The sequence below is a fragment of the Rhinopithecus roxellana genome, chromosome 15 (genome assembly GCF_007565055.1).
Source record: "Rhinopithecus roxellana isolate Shanxi Qingling chromosome 15, ASM756505v1, whole genome shotgun sequence".
NCBI classification, from domain to species: domain Eukaryota; kingdom Metazoa; phylum Chordata; class Mammalia; order Primates; family Cercopithecidae; genus Rhinopithecus; species Rhinopithecus roxellana.
In genome coordinates this window covers 111,337,352-111,349,610 of record NC_044563.1, presented here as the reverse complement: position 1 = coordinate 111,349,610, position 12,259 = coordinate 111,337,352, and the positions used below count along the sequence as shown (strand labels likewise).

The following is a 12,259-nucleotide window of genomic DNA, read 5'->3' as shown; positions in this document are numbered from 1 at the left end:
GGTAATGTTACCAAAGAGCACAGTCTATTTCTTTGGACTTAATTTGCATGACAAGTTTTTGCTCACTGTAATTAGAATTTAGTTAAATAGATGTCATTTTCCTTAATGTTATCTATGTTTAGCTCATGGGGAAAAGAATGTTCTTGAGAACTGGCCATGTGTGAAAATATTCAAGTTGAGTATCCCTAATCTGAAATCCAAAGTGTTCCAACATCCAAAACCTTTTGGGTGTCAACATGATGCACAAAGAAAATGTTTAGTGGAGTTTTTTGGAATTTGGACTTTTGGATTAGGGATGGTGAACTGGTAAGCATGATGCAAATATTCTGAAATCTAAACAAATCCAAAATCCTGAACACTTCTGGTCCCAAGTATATTCAGATAAGGGACACTCTATGTGAGAACAAGACAGCAGGTGGTTAAAGGAATTTCCACACTTAGGTTGCTTTCAAGAGAGACAAAAGTATTAACAGGATCTTAATCTGCCTCAGATTTACTGGGGAGCAAATGCATTCATATTTGAGGATTTCTAAAATGTTGGAGGCTGAGACGGGCAGATCACAAGGTCAGGAGATCGAGACTATCCTGGCTAACAAGGTGAAACCCCATCTCTACTAAAAAAATACAAAAAAACTAGCCGGGCGACGAGGCGGGCGCCTGTAGTCCCAGCTACTCGGGAGGCTGAGGCAGGAGAATGGCGTAAACCTGGGAGGCGGAACTTGCAGTGAGCCGAGAACCGGCCACTGCACTCCAGCCTGGGCGGCAGAGCAAGACTCCGTCTCAAAAAAACAAAAAAAAATGTTTTTAGTTAGCACCAAAAAAGACCAGGTGTGTGATTAATACATTTAGTAAATACAAGATGACTTTTCCTTGTACTGACGTTTATTTTTAAATGGTATTGGAAAAATAAAATAAGTAGTTATTGTAAATAAAATCTGAAAGGAGCTGAGGAAGCATGATGTTTCTGAATCCTTTTATTTTTTAAAGGACTTTTAAAATTTCAAACTACAAAACGGATTTCATACATTCTGCCATAAATAAAAACAAACAATAAGGCAGGACTCTACATAAGCAAACCAAGAACAATTGTTTTCAGAAAATGTGATAAAATGCTTTACAATCATAAGCCATCCAGTTTTTAAAATAAAACTGTTGAAAAACTCACAAATCTTCAAGCGGCACATACAAGACACCCTTGAAGAGGGAACAAAATGTGGTTCTGCCATTTTGTATTGTTCTCACATTTTTGAAAACCTAATTTTGCTTAGAGCATAGGTCTGTTCCATATTCTAAAATTCACACAGGTTGGTTTGTTTTTTCTCAAGAACCATATGATAGAGGCACCAATGACAATACAACTTTGTTTCCAAGAACCTTGTAACAAAGCGTTGTCTCTTTTAAACATACGACTTGAGGCAAAAGGAATCCTGGACAGGAGTTTTCTGCAGAGGCATTTAAGCCCTACCGAATCCGCTTCTGCTGCCGTGCTCTGTAAATATCATGAACAGGGGGGACAACGGCTCCCTTTTCTTCATCTTCATCTGAATCCTCGTTGGGCCTTTTGACGGCCTTGGTGAGTACTGCATTACTTTCCACAGGGCCATTGCCTTCTACAGCTAGCTCTGGGGCCCCACCAGTAATGATCCTCACAGCTTCCTCAACAGCTGTTAAAACAACAAAACGTAAAAACATATTCCACTATGAAAGGGTATGTATGTTCAACTGTGGACACTTTATAGTTCATTTCATAGCCTACTAATTTAGCAAAACATGGATAGTACTACTGATACTAAATAATGAAAGAAAAAGACAAAAGCTGCTGTTAAAACTAATAATTTTCATAAGCCAAAGTACATGTTCACATGAATAGAAAAGATAAACTTTTATGGCATTTTACTTAGTGGAATTCAATATGAATAAGCCTCTCTCTGCCAAAGAGGGTTTGGGTAACTCCTGGGTTTCACTGTACTTCAAATTGGCTGGCTGGTTTCAAAAACTTCAGTGGCAGAGAATAATAATCTCTACTGCTTATGAGACAACAATGTGGAATGACACTCTGAAATGGAGCTTCTGTTACTTACTATTTGGTATCTTGCATCTTCGGAAAATTTCCATCAGTTCATCTACTTGTACGAAAGGACCCTATTTTGACATGAATAAATTTTAATCCCAGTAATCTGACAAGTTAAAATAGCAGTAACTTTATACACAATTACTGTAACCCACAGAGCCAGTATCTACCGTGAAAATAAGTGAACAAACCTGGAAACAGATAGGAGGAGGGAGAAGTTTCATTAAAACAACAGCTGCAGGAGGGACTGGGAACACTCCACCAGGTACAGGGTGTAAGCCTGGAGCTGTGAGAAAAAGAAAAGTATGAATCAAGTGGGATGGAAGAATTTCTACACAGAGCTAAAATCAAGTGACTTGCACATAAAGATCTTCCATGTCTATGCTGCTTTGTTCTGGACACTGAAAATACTTTTAGGGCTTCACCAAACCAAAGTGGGTGAGACAGAGTAGTCTCAATGCCATGGCCACTGCAAGGCAGAGAAGTAGACAAGTGACTTTGTATAAGACAATCGGGGACTGAACTAAAGTCAGTTTTTGTCAAAGACTGTTTCTGAGTTACACAAGTCAATTGTTTAGCAATCCTTTTTCAAGTCAATTATTCAACAGCATATTTAATCAGAAGGGCTTTGTTCAAAAAGAATCTAGAGAGGCTACTAACCATTAGTAAGTAAAGAAACCAAATTGTATCAGTGAAGAAAGTTTCCAGCTGTTCAGGTAAAAAGCTGTTTAGCTTTTTTTTTTTTTTTTTTTTTTGATACAGTGTTTCGCTCTTGTTACCCAGGCTGGAGTGCAATAGCAAGATCTGGGCTCACTGCAACCTCCACCTCCTGGGTTCACGTGATTCTCCTGCCTCAGCCTCCCAAGTAGCTGGGATTACATGCATGTGCCACCATGCCCAGAAAATTTTTGTATTTTTAGTAAAGACAGGGTTTCACCCTGTTGTTCAGGCTGGTCTTGAACTCCTGACCTCAGGTGATCCACCTGCCTTGGCCTCCCAAAGTGCTGGGATTACAGGCATAAACCACTGCACCTGGGCATAGCAGCATTTCTCAAAACCAAGTATTACTGCCAAAATGGGTTCCTGGAATCTAGATCATTGAAGTTTTGTTTTTAGGACATTCTTAGTTAATCTATTTCAAAGATTAAAGCTAAATCACTTGTCATAGTGACCGTAAGTCTAATAATTAACCCACAATTGAGAGGCCATGTCACTTTACCCCCACACTTTGGATTTAAATCAACAAACAAACCGAGGTCTCAGTACTGGATCTAAAGTCATGGCTTACGTGCTAAATGTCGTGGCTGAAATGGAATCATCTGCTGAGTGTCTGGTTTAGGGTATTCTGGTTTTCTATCCACTTCATCTTTCAGAACAGGCACTATAGAAGGAGCTACAACTGGGTCTGGAATTATAGCTGCTAGCTTAGCACGGGAGACATCCTGAAAATGCAGAACAGAAGAATCCTAAACCTGAAAAAGGGACTACTAGAGAATAATCGTGCAATTCATAACCTTGAGGATACAGTGTGAATATCTGGGTTAAAACCACAGGAAGAAAATGGAGACGGATAAGCAAGGACTCTAATGATGGTAAAGATTGTCACTCAACAAGGAAAGCTATTGGGTTCTAAGACTCAGTGTATTATAACTTTACCCCAACACAAGTCAAAAGTCATTAAACTCATTGTTGCCAGGTAGGACATTTGTGGGACAGATACAAGTTTCTTTGGGTAGTCATAAGACTGGGAACTAAGTAGAGGTCAGGATAATTTGGAGGAAAATTCAAGATTTTAGATCTTCTGACACCTCATTAGAATTGAACATCAGTTTCATTAAACAAAGCTGGATTAAGTGACGTCCTGTTTTGTGAAGGCATCACACAGGTTAAGATTTTGCTAATGCAATGAAAAGTTATTTCCAATGTACTATTTATTACAGGGGACAAGGAATATTTATTGAGCAGACACTATTCATCAGCCAATTTTAGATATTTATTCTCTCTTTGATGAGGCAAATAGTAACTCTCCATGTTATAGAAGGCAATGAAGCTCACAAAGGTTTTGCTGTTTCCCAGGTCACACAGCTAATAAGTAGAGAGAGGAGGATTGGGAGGGCAGGCCTCTCTGACCTCAAATCCATCCACAGTCTTCCTTTCAGTACACTAGCATTGCCCTGCCAGGGCTGAGACAAGATATGCCAAAGGGAGCAATACAGTCACCTATGAACAGAGGCCCTATCTCAGAGGAGCTCCTCTGCTCCAGGCAACCCAGTGTCACTCTGTCTGTCTAGAAACAAAATAACCCCTTTTTGCCACCAACGAGGGATATAAAAGCATTCCACTTTCTCAAAATTTGTTGAAATGCAGTTGGTGACATCTGGTATTAATTATATAAGCAAATCTAAATGGTAGGCACATTAGGTATCACTTTTTAAAAATCTTTCTCACACAGATACATATACACCATACCACTCACCATAACACATAGAAGCACATTAATCCTTCCCCAAAAAACAAGAGTAGAAACAGAAATATAAGATGGAAAACATCATATTCAGGAAGTAATTCTACTCCTGAATACTTGCTATTTTCTTTTTTTTTTTGAAACAGAGTCTCACTCTGTCACCCAGGCTGGAGTACAGTGGCACTATCTCAGCTCACTACAACCTCCCGGGTTCAAGCAATTCTCCTGCCTCAGCCTCCTGAGTAGCTAGGATTACAGATGCCCGCCACCAAGCCCAGCTAATTTTTGCATTTTAGTAGAGACGGGGTGGGTTTCACCATGTTGGCCAGGCTGGTCTCAAACTCCTGACCTCAGATGATCCAGCCGCCTCGGCCTCCCAAAGTGCTGGGATTACAGGTGTGAGTCACCATATCTGGCCACTATAAGATCTTTATTATCTGTTTATTTATATTTTTTAATTTTTTTTTTTTAAGACAAGGTCTCGCTCTGTCACCCAGTCAGGAGTGCAGTGGCTTGATCATGGCTCACTAAAGTAGCCTCAGCTTCCCTCTTGGGCTCACCTTGGCCTCCCGAATAGCTGGGACCATCGGCAAGTGCCACTACACCTGGCTAATTGTTGTATTTTTCCCTCTTTTTTTGGTAGAGATGGGATTTCATCATGTTTCTCAGGCTGGTCTTGAACTCCTGGGCTCAAGTGATCCACCCGTCTCAGCCTCCCAAAGTGCTGGGATTATAGGCGTGAGCCACCATGCCTGGCAAATCTTTATTTTAATTAACTGCCTTAATTTTCATTTTCATCTTGGAAAAGTTGAAATAGCCTTTTCTAGCAATGGCACAAAGTACAGTAAGTCCCTCACTTAACATTGTTAATAGGTTCTAGGAAACTGCAACTTTTAGAGAAATGATGGGCTAGGCGTGATGGCTGCTGCCTGTAATCCCAGCACTTTGGGAGGCCAAGATAAGTGGATCCTTTGAGCCTAGGAGTTAGAGGCCAGCCCGGGCAACATGGTGAAACCCCATCTCCACAAAAAAGTACAAAAATTAGCCAGGTGTGGTGGCATTTGCCTGTAATCCCAACTACTTGGGAGGCTGAAACAGGAGATCACCTGAGCCCAGGGAAGACAAGGCTGCAGTGAGCCATGATCTCACCATTGCACTCCAGCCTGGACGACAGAGTGAGACCATCTCAAAAAAAATAAAAATAAAAAGAGAGAGAGAGAAACGATGTATAGCAAAACCAATTTTTTTCTTATCAAGGTTATAACAAAACCATGTTAAACACAAAAACGTTATTTGAGGACCCGCTGCATATCATTTAGCTTAAAGTCAAAGTTTCTAAGAACCTATCAGTAATGTTAAATAAGGACTTACTGTAGTCTTAAAATATCTTTGACTGTTCATTGAGAAGCAGTTAAAACTAGAAGAAGAAACTAACTTATCCCTGAGCAGTAATCCTATGGTTCATACTAGGAATCTTCATCTGGCACAGAAATAGGGCTTCCATTAACAAAAATGTCTGAATATCAATTATGGGTAGTTTTTTCTCAAAATATTTTACCTGGATCAGACAGAGCAAGACCCAGGCTAAAAGAGGGCTATGAGAAAAAGGAGAATGATGGTCAGGAACATCCTAAAGGTGGTTGGCTTAAAGAGATCAACCAAGGACTTCTCTGTGAATTTCCATCTTAGTCTTTGTTCACATGTCACAGAAAGATTAAGAGATGATGTAACGGTTTTCTTAGCAAGGGATGTTTCTGGGGCTTTGTAAATATTAATCTCTCCCTGTGGCCCGAACAGGTTCAGGTGCCAGATTTGTTTTCTTATGACTCAGTAGTCTCTATAGAAGAGTTCCATTCATAGATGAGTTAATTCCCCCAAAGGTCACTGAAGGAGTGCTGTTTTAAGAATACAAATCCCTCAAGGAACTTTATGGATTTAATAAGCTGTAATGTTTCTTCATTATATCTTACAAAATATGCAACAGGAACTATATTTGGTTTAAGAAATCGGTCAAAATATATTTATCACTTTGATGAGAACTATTAGAAAAAAAGTAATAACTAAGGTAACATTCAGATTTTCTTTTGTTTTTCCTTCCCTCCACACCCCCTCCATCTTGCCCACCAGATATAAGATATAAGGCACTGACAATTTCAGGGACAGAATGAAACTATTAAATCCCATTTCAATTCTCATTTTGTACAGCTACTCTGACACTCAGCATTTCCTAAACCCAAGGAAAATCTTTGAACTTTTTTCTTGCTTCCTGCAAATCTATTCTAAAACTAGATTAATTCACATCTCAGAATTTAGAGTGCAGATTATCAATGAACTCCTCTAAAACACTGGAAAAGTGAGGACATTCCACATCTTGATCCTAAGTACATACCTTATAACCAAGTGCTTTTAATTCACTTGCAGAGCAAGGATATAAATCCATGAACTTGTATCTATCTACTAGTAAAGCCGTTTCTTTCCCTTCATACTCTTCTTTGAATGCTGTAAACCGTCTTTTCTCCACCTTGAGTATACTAGCTAGATCACCAATATTACTTTCAAATGCTAAAAATCGGGCCCAGATTTCTCTGCAAGAAAAGAAATACAATTAATACTTTAATTATTCTGGGTTTAGGGCAGGCAGTTCATTTACAAAAACGCCTTAAGCTCTCTCTTTTTCCCGTAAGTTATTAAGAGTGACTTTTTATTATAAAGATTTTTAAACTATAGAAAAATAGAATAGTATAATGAATACCTATATACCACTACCTATATTGCTAATATTTTGCCATATTTGCTTCATCTTATTTTTGCTTATTTCTTTTTTTTTTTTTTTTTTTTTTGAGATGGAGTCTCACTCTTGTCCCCCAGGTAGGAGTGCAGTGGCACGATCTCAACTCACAACGTCTGCCTCCCGGGTTCAAGCAATTCTCGTTACTCAGCCTCCCAAGTAGCTGGGATTACAGGCGCCCGCGACCACGCCCGGCTGATATTCGTATTTTTAGTAGAGATGGGGTTTCCCCAGGTTGGCCAGGCTGGTCTCAAACACCCTACCTCAGGTGATCCACCCACCTTGGCCTCCCAAAGTGCTGGGATTACAGGCACGAGCCACCACGCCCGGCCTGCTTAAGTATTTCAAAGTAAATAATAAACCTATCACTTCAGTATTTAAGCCCATTTTTGAGTTTTTACTTATTTAGTATATAGCCTCTTCTTTGTGGTCAACATGAGAGACTTACCTTAGAGAGGGTAAACTCTAGGTGGAGGAGTTGGAAAAGGAACCTAGACAGATTTCTAATTTCTCCTGAATAATGCGGCTTCATTATTTTGTTTAAGTGGCAGGAATTATAATGTAGAATACATTCTTCATCTAATATATGAATAAAAATATACTCCAAAATCTAGTATGATTACTCTATTGTTTCCCATTAATGTGGATCACTGGGGACAAACTGGTGCCTCATCATTGTTCTAACAGCTAAGATTAATGCTCTGAGACTGCTTAAATGTCACTATGCACCTTTGTACTAAAGTAATATATTAAGTACCTCTTATATACCAGATGTGTGGCTATCACAAAAAATCCTACACTGGTAGACATTATTGTTAATAAGAAAATGAGGATTGGTATAGCTATGAAATTTGCCATCTAGTTGGCTGAGCTGGATATTGAACAAGACTGCAAAGCCTTAATATATTTCCACTGTACCAATCCACAATGTTGTTCCTCTGTATGGTAAAACTAACAGAGACAAAACCATAAGTCAGAGACATAATATGTAAAACAAACTTTCAATATACAAGAAGAGTCTTTGCTTTTGAGTAAGGGGGGTGAAAATTTCAGAATGCCTAACACGTTAATATCAATTTCTAGGGAGATATGTGTGTGTGTGTGTGTGTGTATGTATATATACATATATATTGTATTGTATATCTATTATATGTGTGTATACATACACACACATACATACATATACATATATATACACACATCTCTCTCTCTCTCTCTGGGTTTTTTTTTTTTCTTCAGACAGAGTCTCACTCTGTCACCCAGGCTGGAGTGCAGAGGTATGACCATAGCTCACTGGAGCCTCAACTTCCTGGGCTCAAGCAATCCTCCTGCTCCCACCTCTGCCTCCCAGTATCTGGGACTACAGGCATGCACCACCACACCCGGCTAATTTTTAAAGTTTTTTTTGTATAGACGGGGTCTCACTATGTTGCCCAGGCTGGTCTCAAACTCCTGGGCTCAAGTCATCTTTCCACCTTGGCCTCCCAAAATGCTGGGATTACAGGCATGAGCCTGTAATCTGGTTAGAGATATATAGTAAACAAGAAAGATGATAATAAATTGCTATGGCATCTCTTAAAAACAATTCTAATCACTGTGCAGAAATTTAAAAATAATCTTAAACAGGTATAAAAGTATAGCTGATAGGTAAAATAAGTCTTGAGAAGGAAAGGAAATTTCTCTTGAAACTCATACTCAAGCAAACATTCACCCCATAGACACAATTCAGGTAAGAAAGCTGTCTTTAGAACCCGACCAACAACTTTTCACAATGGCTTACCCAGACTTCTCAGGAGGAAGGCTTCCAGATGTTAAAACTCGTTCAAACAAAACTCGGGTATTATTGTCCTCTAGGATATTGAAAAATATTTTAAATGTTTTTTTTTTTTAAATTCACTTTTACGATGCAACAATATTTTCATATGCATTATCTCACTTCATCCTTACAAAAATCCTATGCAGAAACGTTAACTATTATCACACTTGGTTTTTATAGATGAGGAAACTTGAGCTTCAGAAGATTAAGAGATTTGATCTGGCTCTTGGTGATTGAGTAGCAGAGCAGTAACTGGAAGCCATGTTTTTTTCCCTTCTAGTTCAGCCCTCCTCTACTATACTGCAGTTCTAATGCAAAACCATTTATAACAGTGCTGTCTGAACCAGGTATCCCATTTGCCTTTTAAAAATAATGACAAGTACATATCTGCTGACATTAGTCAGACTACTGCTATTTTTAAACACATTGAACGTGGAAGGATGGCAAACTCAAACTTAGAAATAATTGAGTTTTTTATTTTGAGGCACCAGGACTACGCTATATTTAGCTACTTTAACTCTTGCAGAGGTACAATATCTAGGTTGGCAGGTAAATATGGAAATGTAAATGAATTAAGAATTGTTGACAGAGGTGTATTAAATTTTAAGAGTCTTAGGAGGTCCTCTGTAGCTGGAAGTGGGAAAATGACACTTTTTGCCTTCTTGGTAAACTCTAAGTTATCTTTTAAAACTTAAGAATCTAACAGTAACAACAACTATTGAATCTACTACTAACAACCACTGAATTGTACACCTAATGGATGGACTTACAGTATACAAATTATACTTCAATGAAGCTGTTCAAAAGAAAAATTAACCCAGCAGAGCAGTTGTTTTTTATTGCCTGAGGGCAGTTATTCAGTTTATTACATGTCCATATGCAAAATAAAACCAAGAAATTAAATATATTAAACCAAAGAAGATGGCACTATTTTTGTGGCTTCTATCTTCAATTTAACATATTATACTTTAAAAAATGTTAAACAAATCTACATTTTATCTTTTTCTGTTTTATCCCAAGCTTTGCTCCAGACACACTTTTTACCATTCCACAGAACTTTCACACTGCCTGCCTACATGTTGTGCTCTCTGCCCGGAATAATGCATTTATCTTTCTTTACCTGGGTAACTACCACTCATGTCTCAAAATCCAACTCATGTGCCCTTGTCTATGACACCCTCTAGAACACTGCTGTCCATCAGCAATATAATACAAGCCACATGTGGAATTTAATAAAAATGGGTAAAAATAGGTGAAATTAATATATTTAATCAACCAAATACTTCCAAATCTTATCATTTCTACATGTAATCAATATGAAAAATTGTTAAGATAGTTCACTTTTTTTTTTTTTGTCCTAAGTCTTTGAATTCTGGTATGTAGTTACACATTTACACCACAACTCATTTTGGCCTAGCCACATTTCTTTTTTCTTTTTTGAGATGGAGTCTCGCTCTGTCACCCAGGCTGGAGTGCAGTGGCGCAATACTGGCTCACTGCAACATCTGTCTTCCAGGTTCAAGCGATTCTCTGCCTCAGCCTCCCGAGTAATTGGGACTACAGGTGCACGCCACCATGCCTGGCTAGTTTTTATATTTTTCAGTACAGACGGGGTTTCACCATATTGGTCAGGCTGGTCTGGAATTCCTCACCTTATGATCTGCCTGCCTCGGCCTCCCAAAGTGCTGGGATTACAGGCGTGAGCCACCGCACCCAGCCCAGGCTAGTCACATTTCAAGTTCTCAATACCTAATAGTGTAGTGACTACCATAATTGTGCAGCATAGCTCTATAACTTAAATTATACTCTCTTCTCTGTGCTTCCACAGTACTTCATTCAGGAATCTATTACAGTATTTAGCACATTTTTAATGATCACCACCCTCATCATAAATAGTTAACATTTATGGAATAACCACAACATTCTATATGTAAGTGAAACACATGCAAAAACTCATTTACCCTCTCAACGATCCTATGAAAGGTATTCTTATTATAACCATTCTACAGGTGAGAAAACTGAAATTTAAGATTATACACCTAACCTCAGAACTATGCTACAATGAACCATCAAATGATGATGCAATTATATTTACACATTGGATTCCCCCACAAAAATGTTCTGGTGAATCCTATTCATCTTTGTATTCCCAGACCCTAGTAACCAGAAGGTAATGAATACATGTTTCATGGACGGATAGATGAATGAAAGAATCATCTAAGATACTGATTTTGGAAGACAATAATCCTAACACCAGATATCCTCATTTTAAAAAAATAAAAATATACATACTAGTAACTATTCTAAAAAAAATCAGGCAAAGCAATTTAAGATTGATGAGGAATATTAAATGCCCCACTATCTCATTTTTTGGAGTTAAGTCTTTTTCCCAGAATGTAGAATCATTAAGCTGAAATACAAAATCATATTTCAGTTTTATTCTTTTATATTATTTAAATAAATAGAATGCTTTTCTGAAATATTAAAATTACTGATTTATACCTATGATATCTAATTCTATAATCATTTACATGACACATAATTGCATATTTCTTTAAGTCAACTTTTAGTGATGTATTTATTTTTATTAATTTATTAATTTATTATTATTATTTTTTTGAGGCAGAGTTTTGCTCTTGTTGCCCAGGCTGGAGTACAATGGCACGATCTCGGCTCACTGCAGCCTCTGTCTCCAGGGTTCAAGCGATTCTCCTGCCTCAGCCTCCCCAGTAGCTAGGATTACAGGCGCCTGCCACCATGCCCAGCTAATTTTTTGTATTTTTAGTAGAGACGGGATTTCGCCATGTTGGCCAGGTTGGTCTCGAACTCCTGGCCTCAGGTGATCTGCCTGCCTCGGCTTCCCAAAGTGCTGGGATTACAGGCGTGAGCCACCATGCCTGGTCTATTCGTTTATTTTAAATGTGTTTTAGAGACAAGGTCTTGCTCTGTCATCCAGGCTAGATGGAGTACAGTGGCATGATCACAGCTCACTGCAATCTCCAATTCCTGGGCTCAAGTGATCCTTCCAAGTATCTGAGACTAAAAAACCAACTTTTATACTACATCTTTTTTTGTTAAGAAATTACATATTGTGGACTGCAGTTAACTAGACTAAATGAT

The 12,259-nt window shown here is 38.4% G+C and overlaps 1 protein-coding gene across 1 annotated transcript in view; it reads right to left on the bottom strand.

The window, feature by feature from the left end:
- Positions 1 to 958: 958 nt before the first annotated feature.
- The window catches only part of CSTF3 (cleavage stimulation factor subunit 3), a 78,974-nt gene continuing 67,673 nt past the window's right edge, over positions 959 to 12,259 (bottom strand). Inside the window, exons 16-21 of the mRNA XM_010358347.1 lie at positions 9,104 to 9,173; positions 6,925 to 7,120; positions 3,360 to 3,513; positions 2,263 to 2,357; positions 2,082 to 2,142; positions 959 to 1,664 (exon numbers count right to left, since the gene is read on the bottom strand). Coding sequence (XP_010356649.1) covers positions 1,462 to 1,664; positions 2,082 to 2,142; positions 2,263 to 2,357; positions 3,360 to 3,513; positions 6,925 to 7,120; positions 9,104 to 9,173 — 779 coding nt within the window. The 3' untranslated portion in view covers positions 959 to 1,461. The remainder of the gene's footprint in view (positions 1,665 to 2,081; positions 2,143 to 2,262; positions 2,358 to 3,359; positions 3,514 to 6,924; positions 7,121 to 9,103; positions 9,174 to 12,259) is intronic.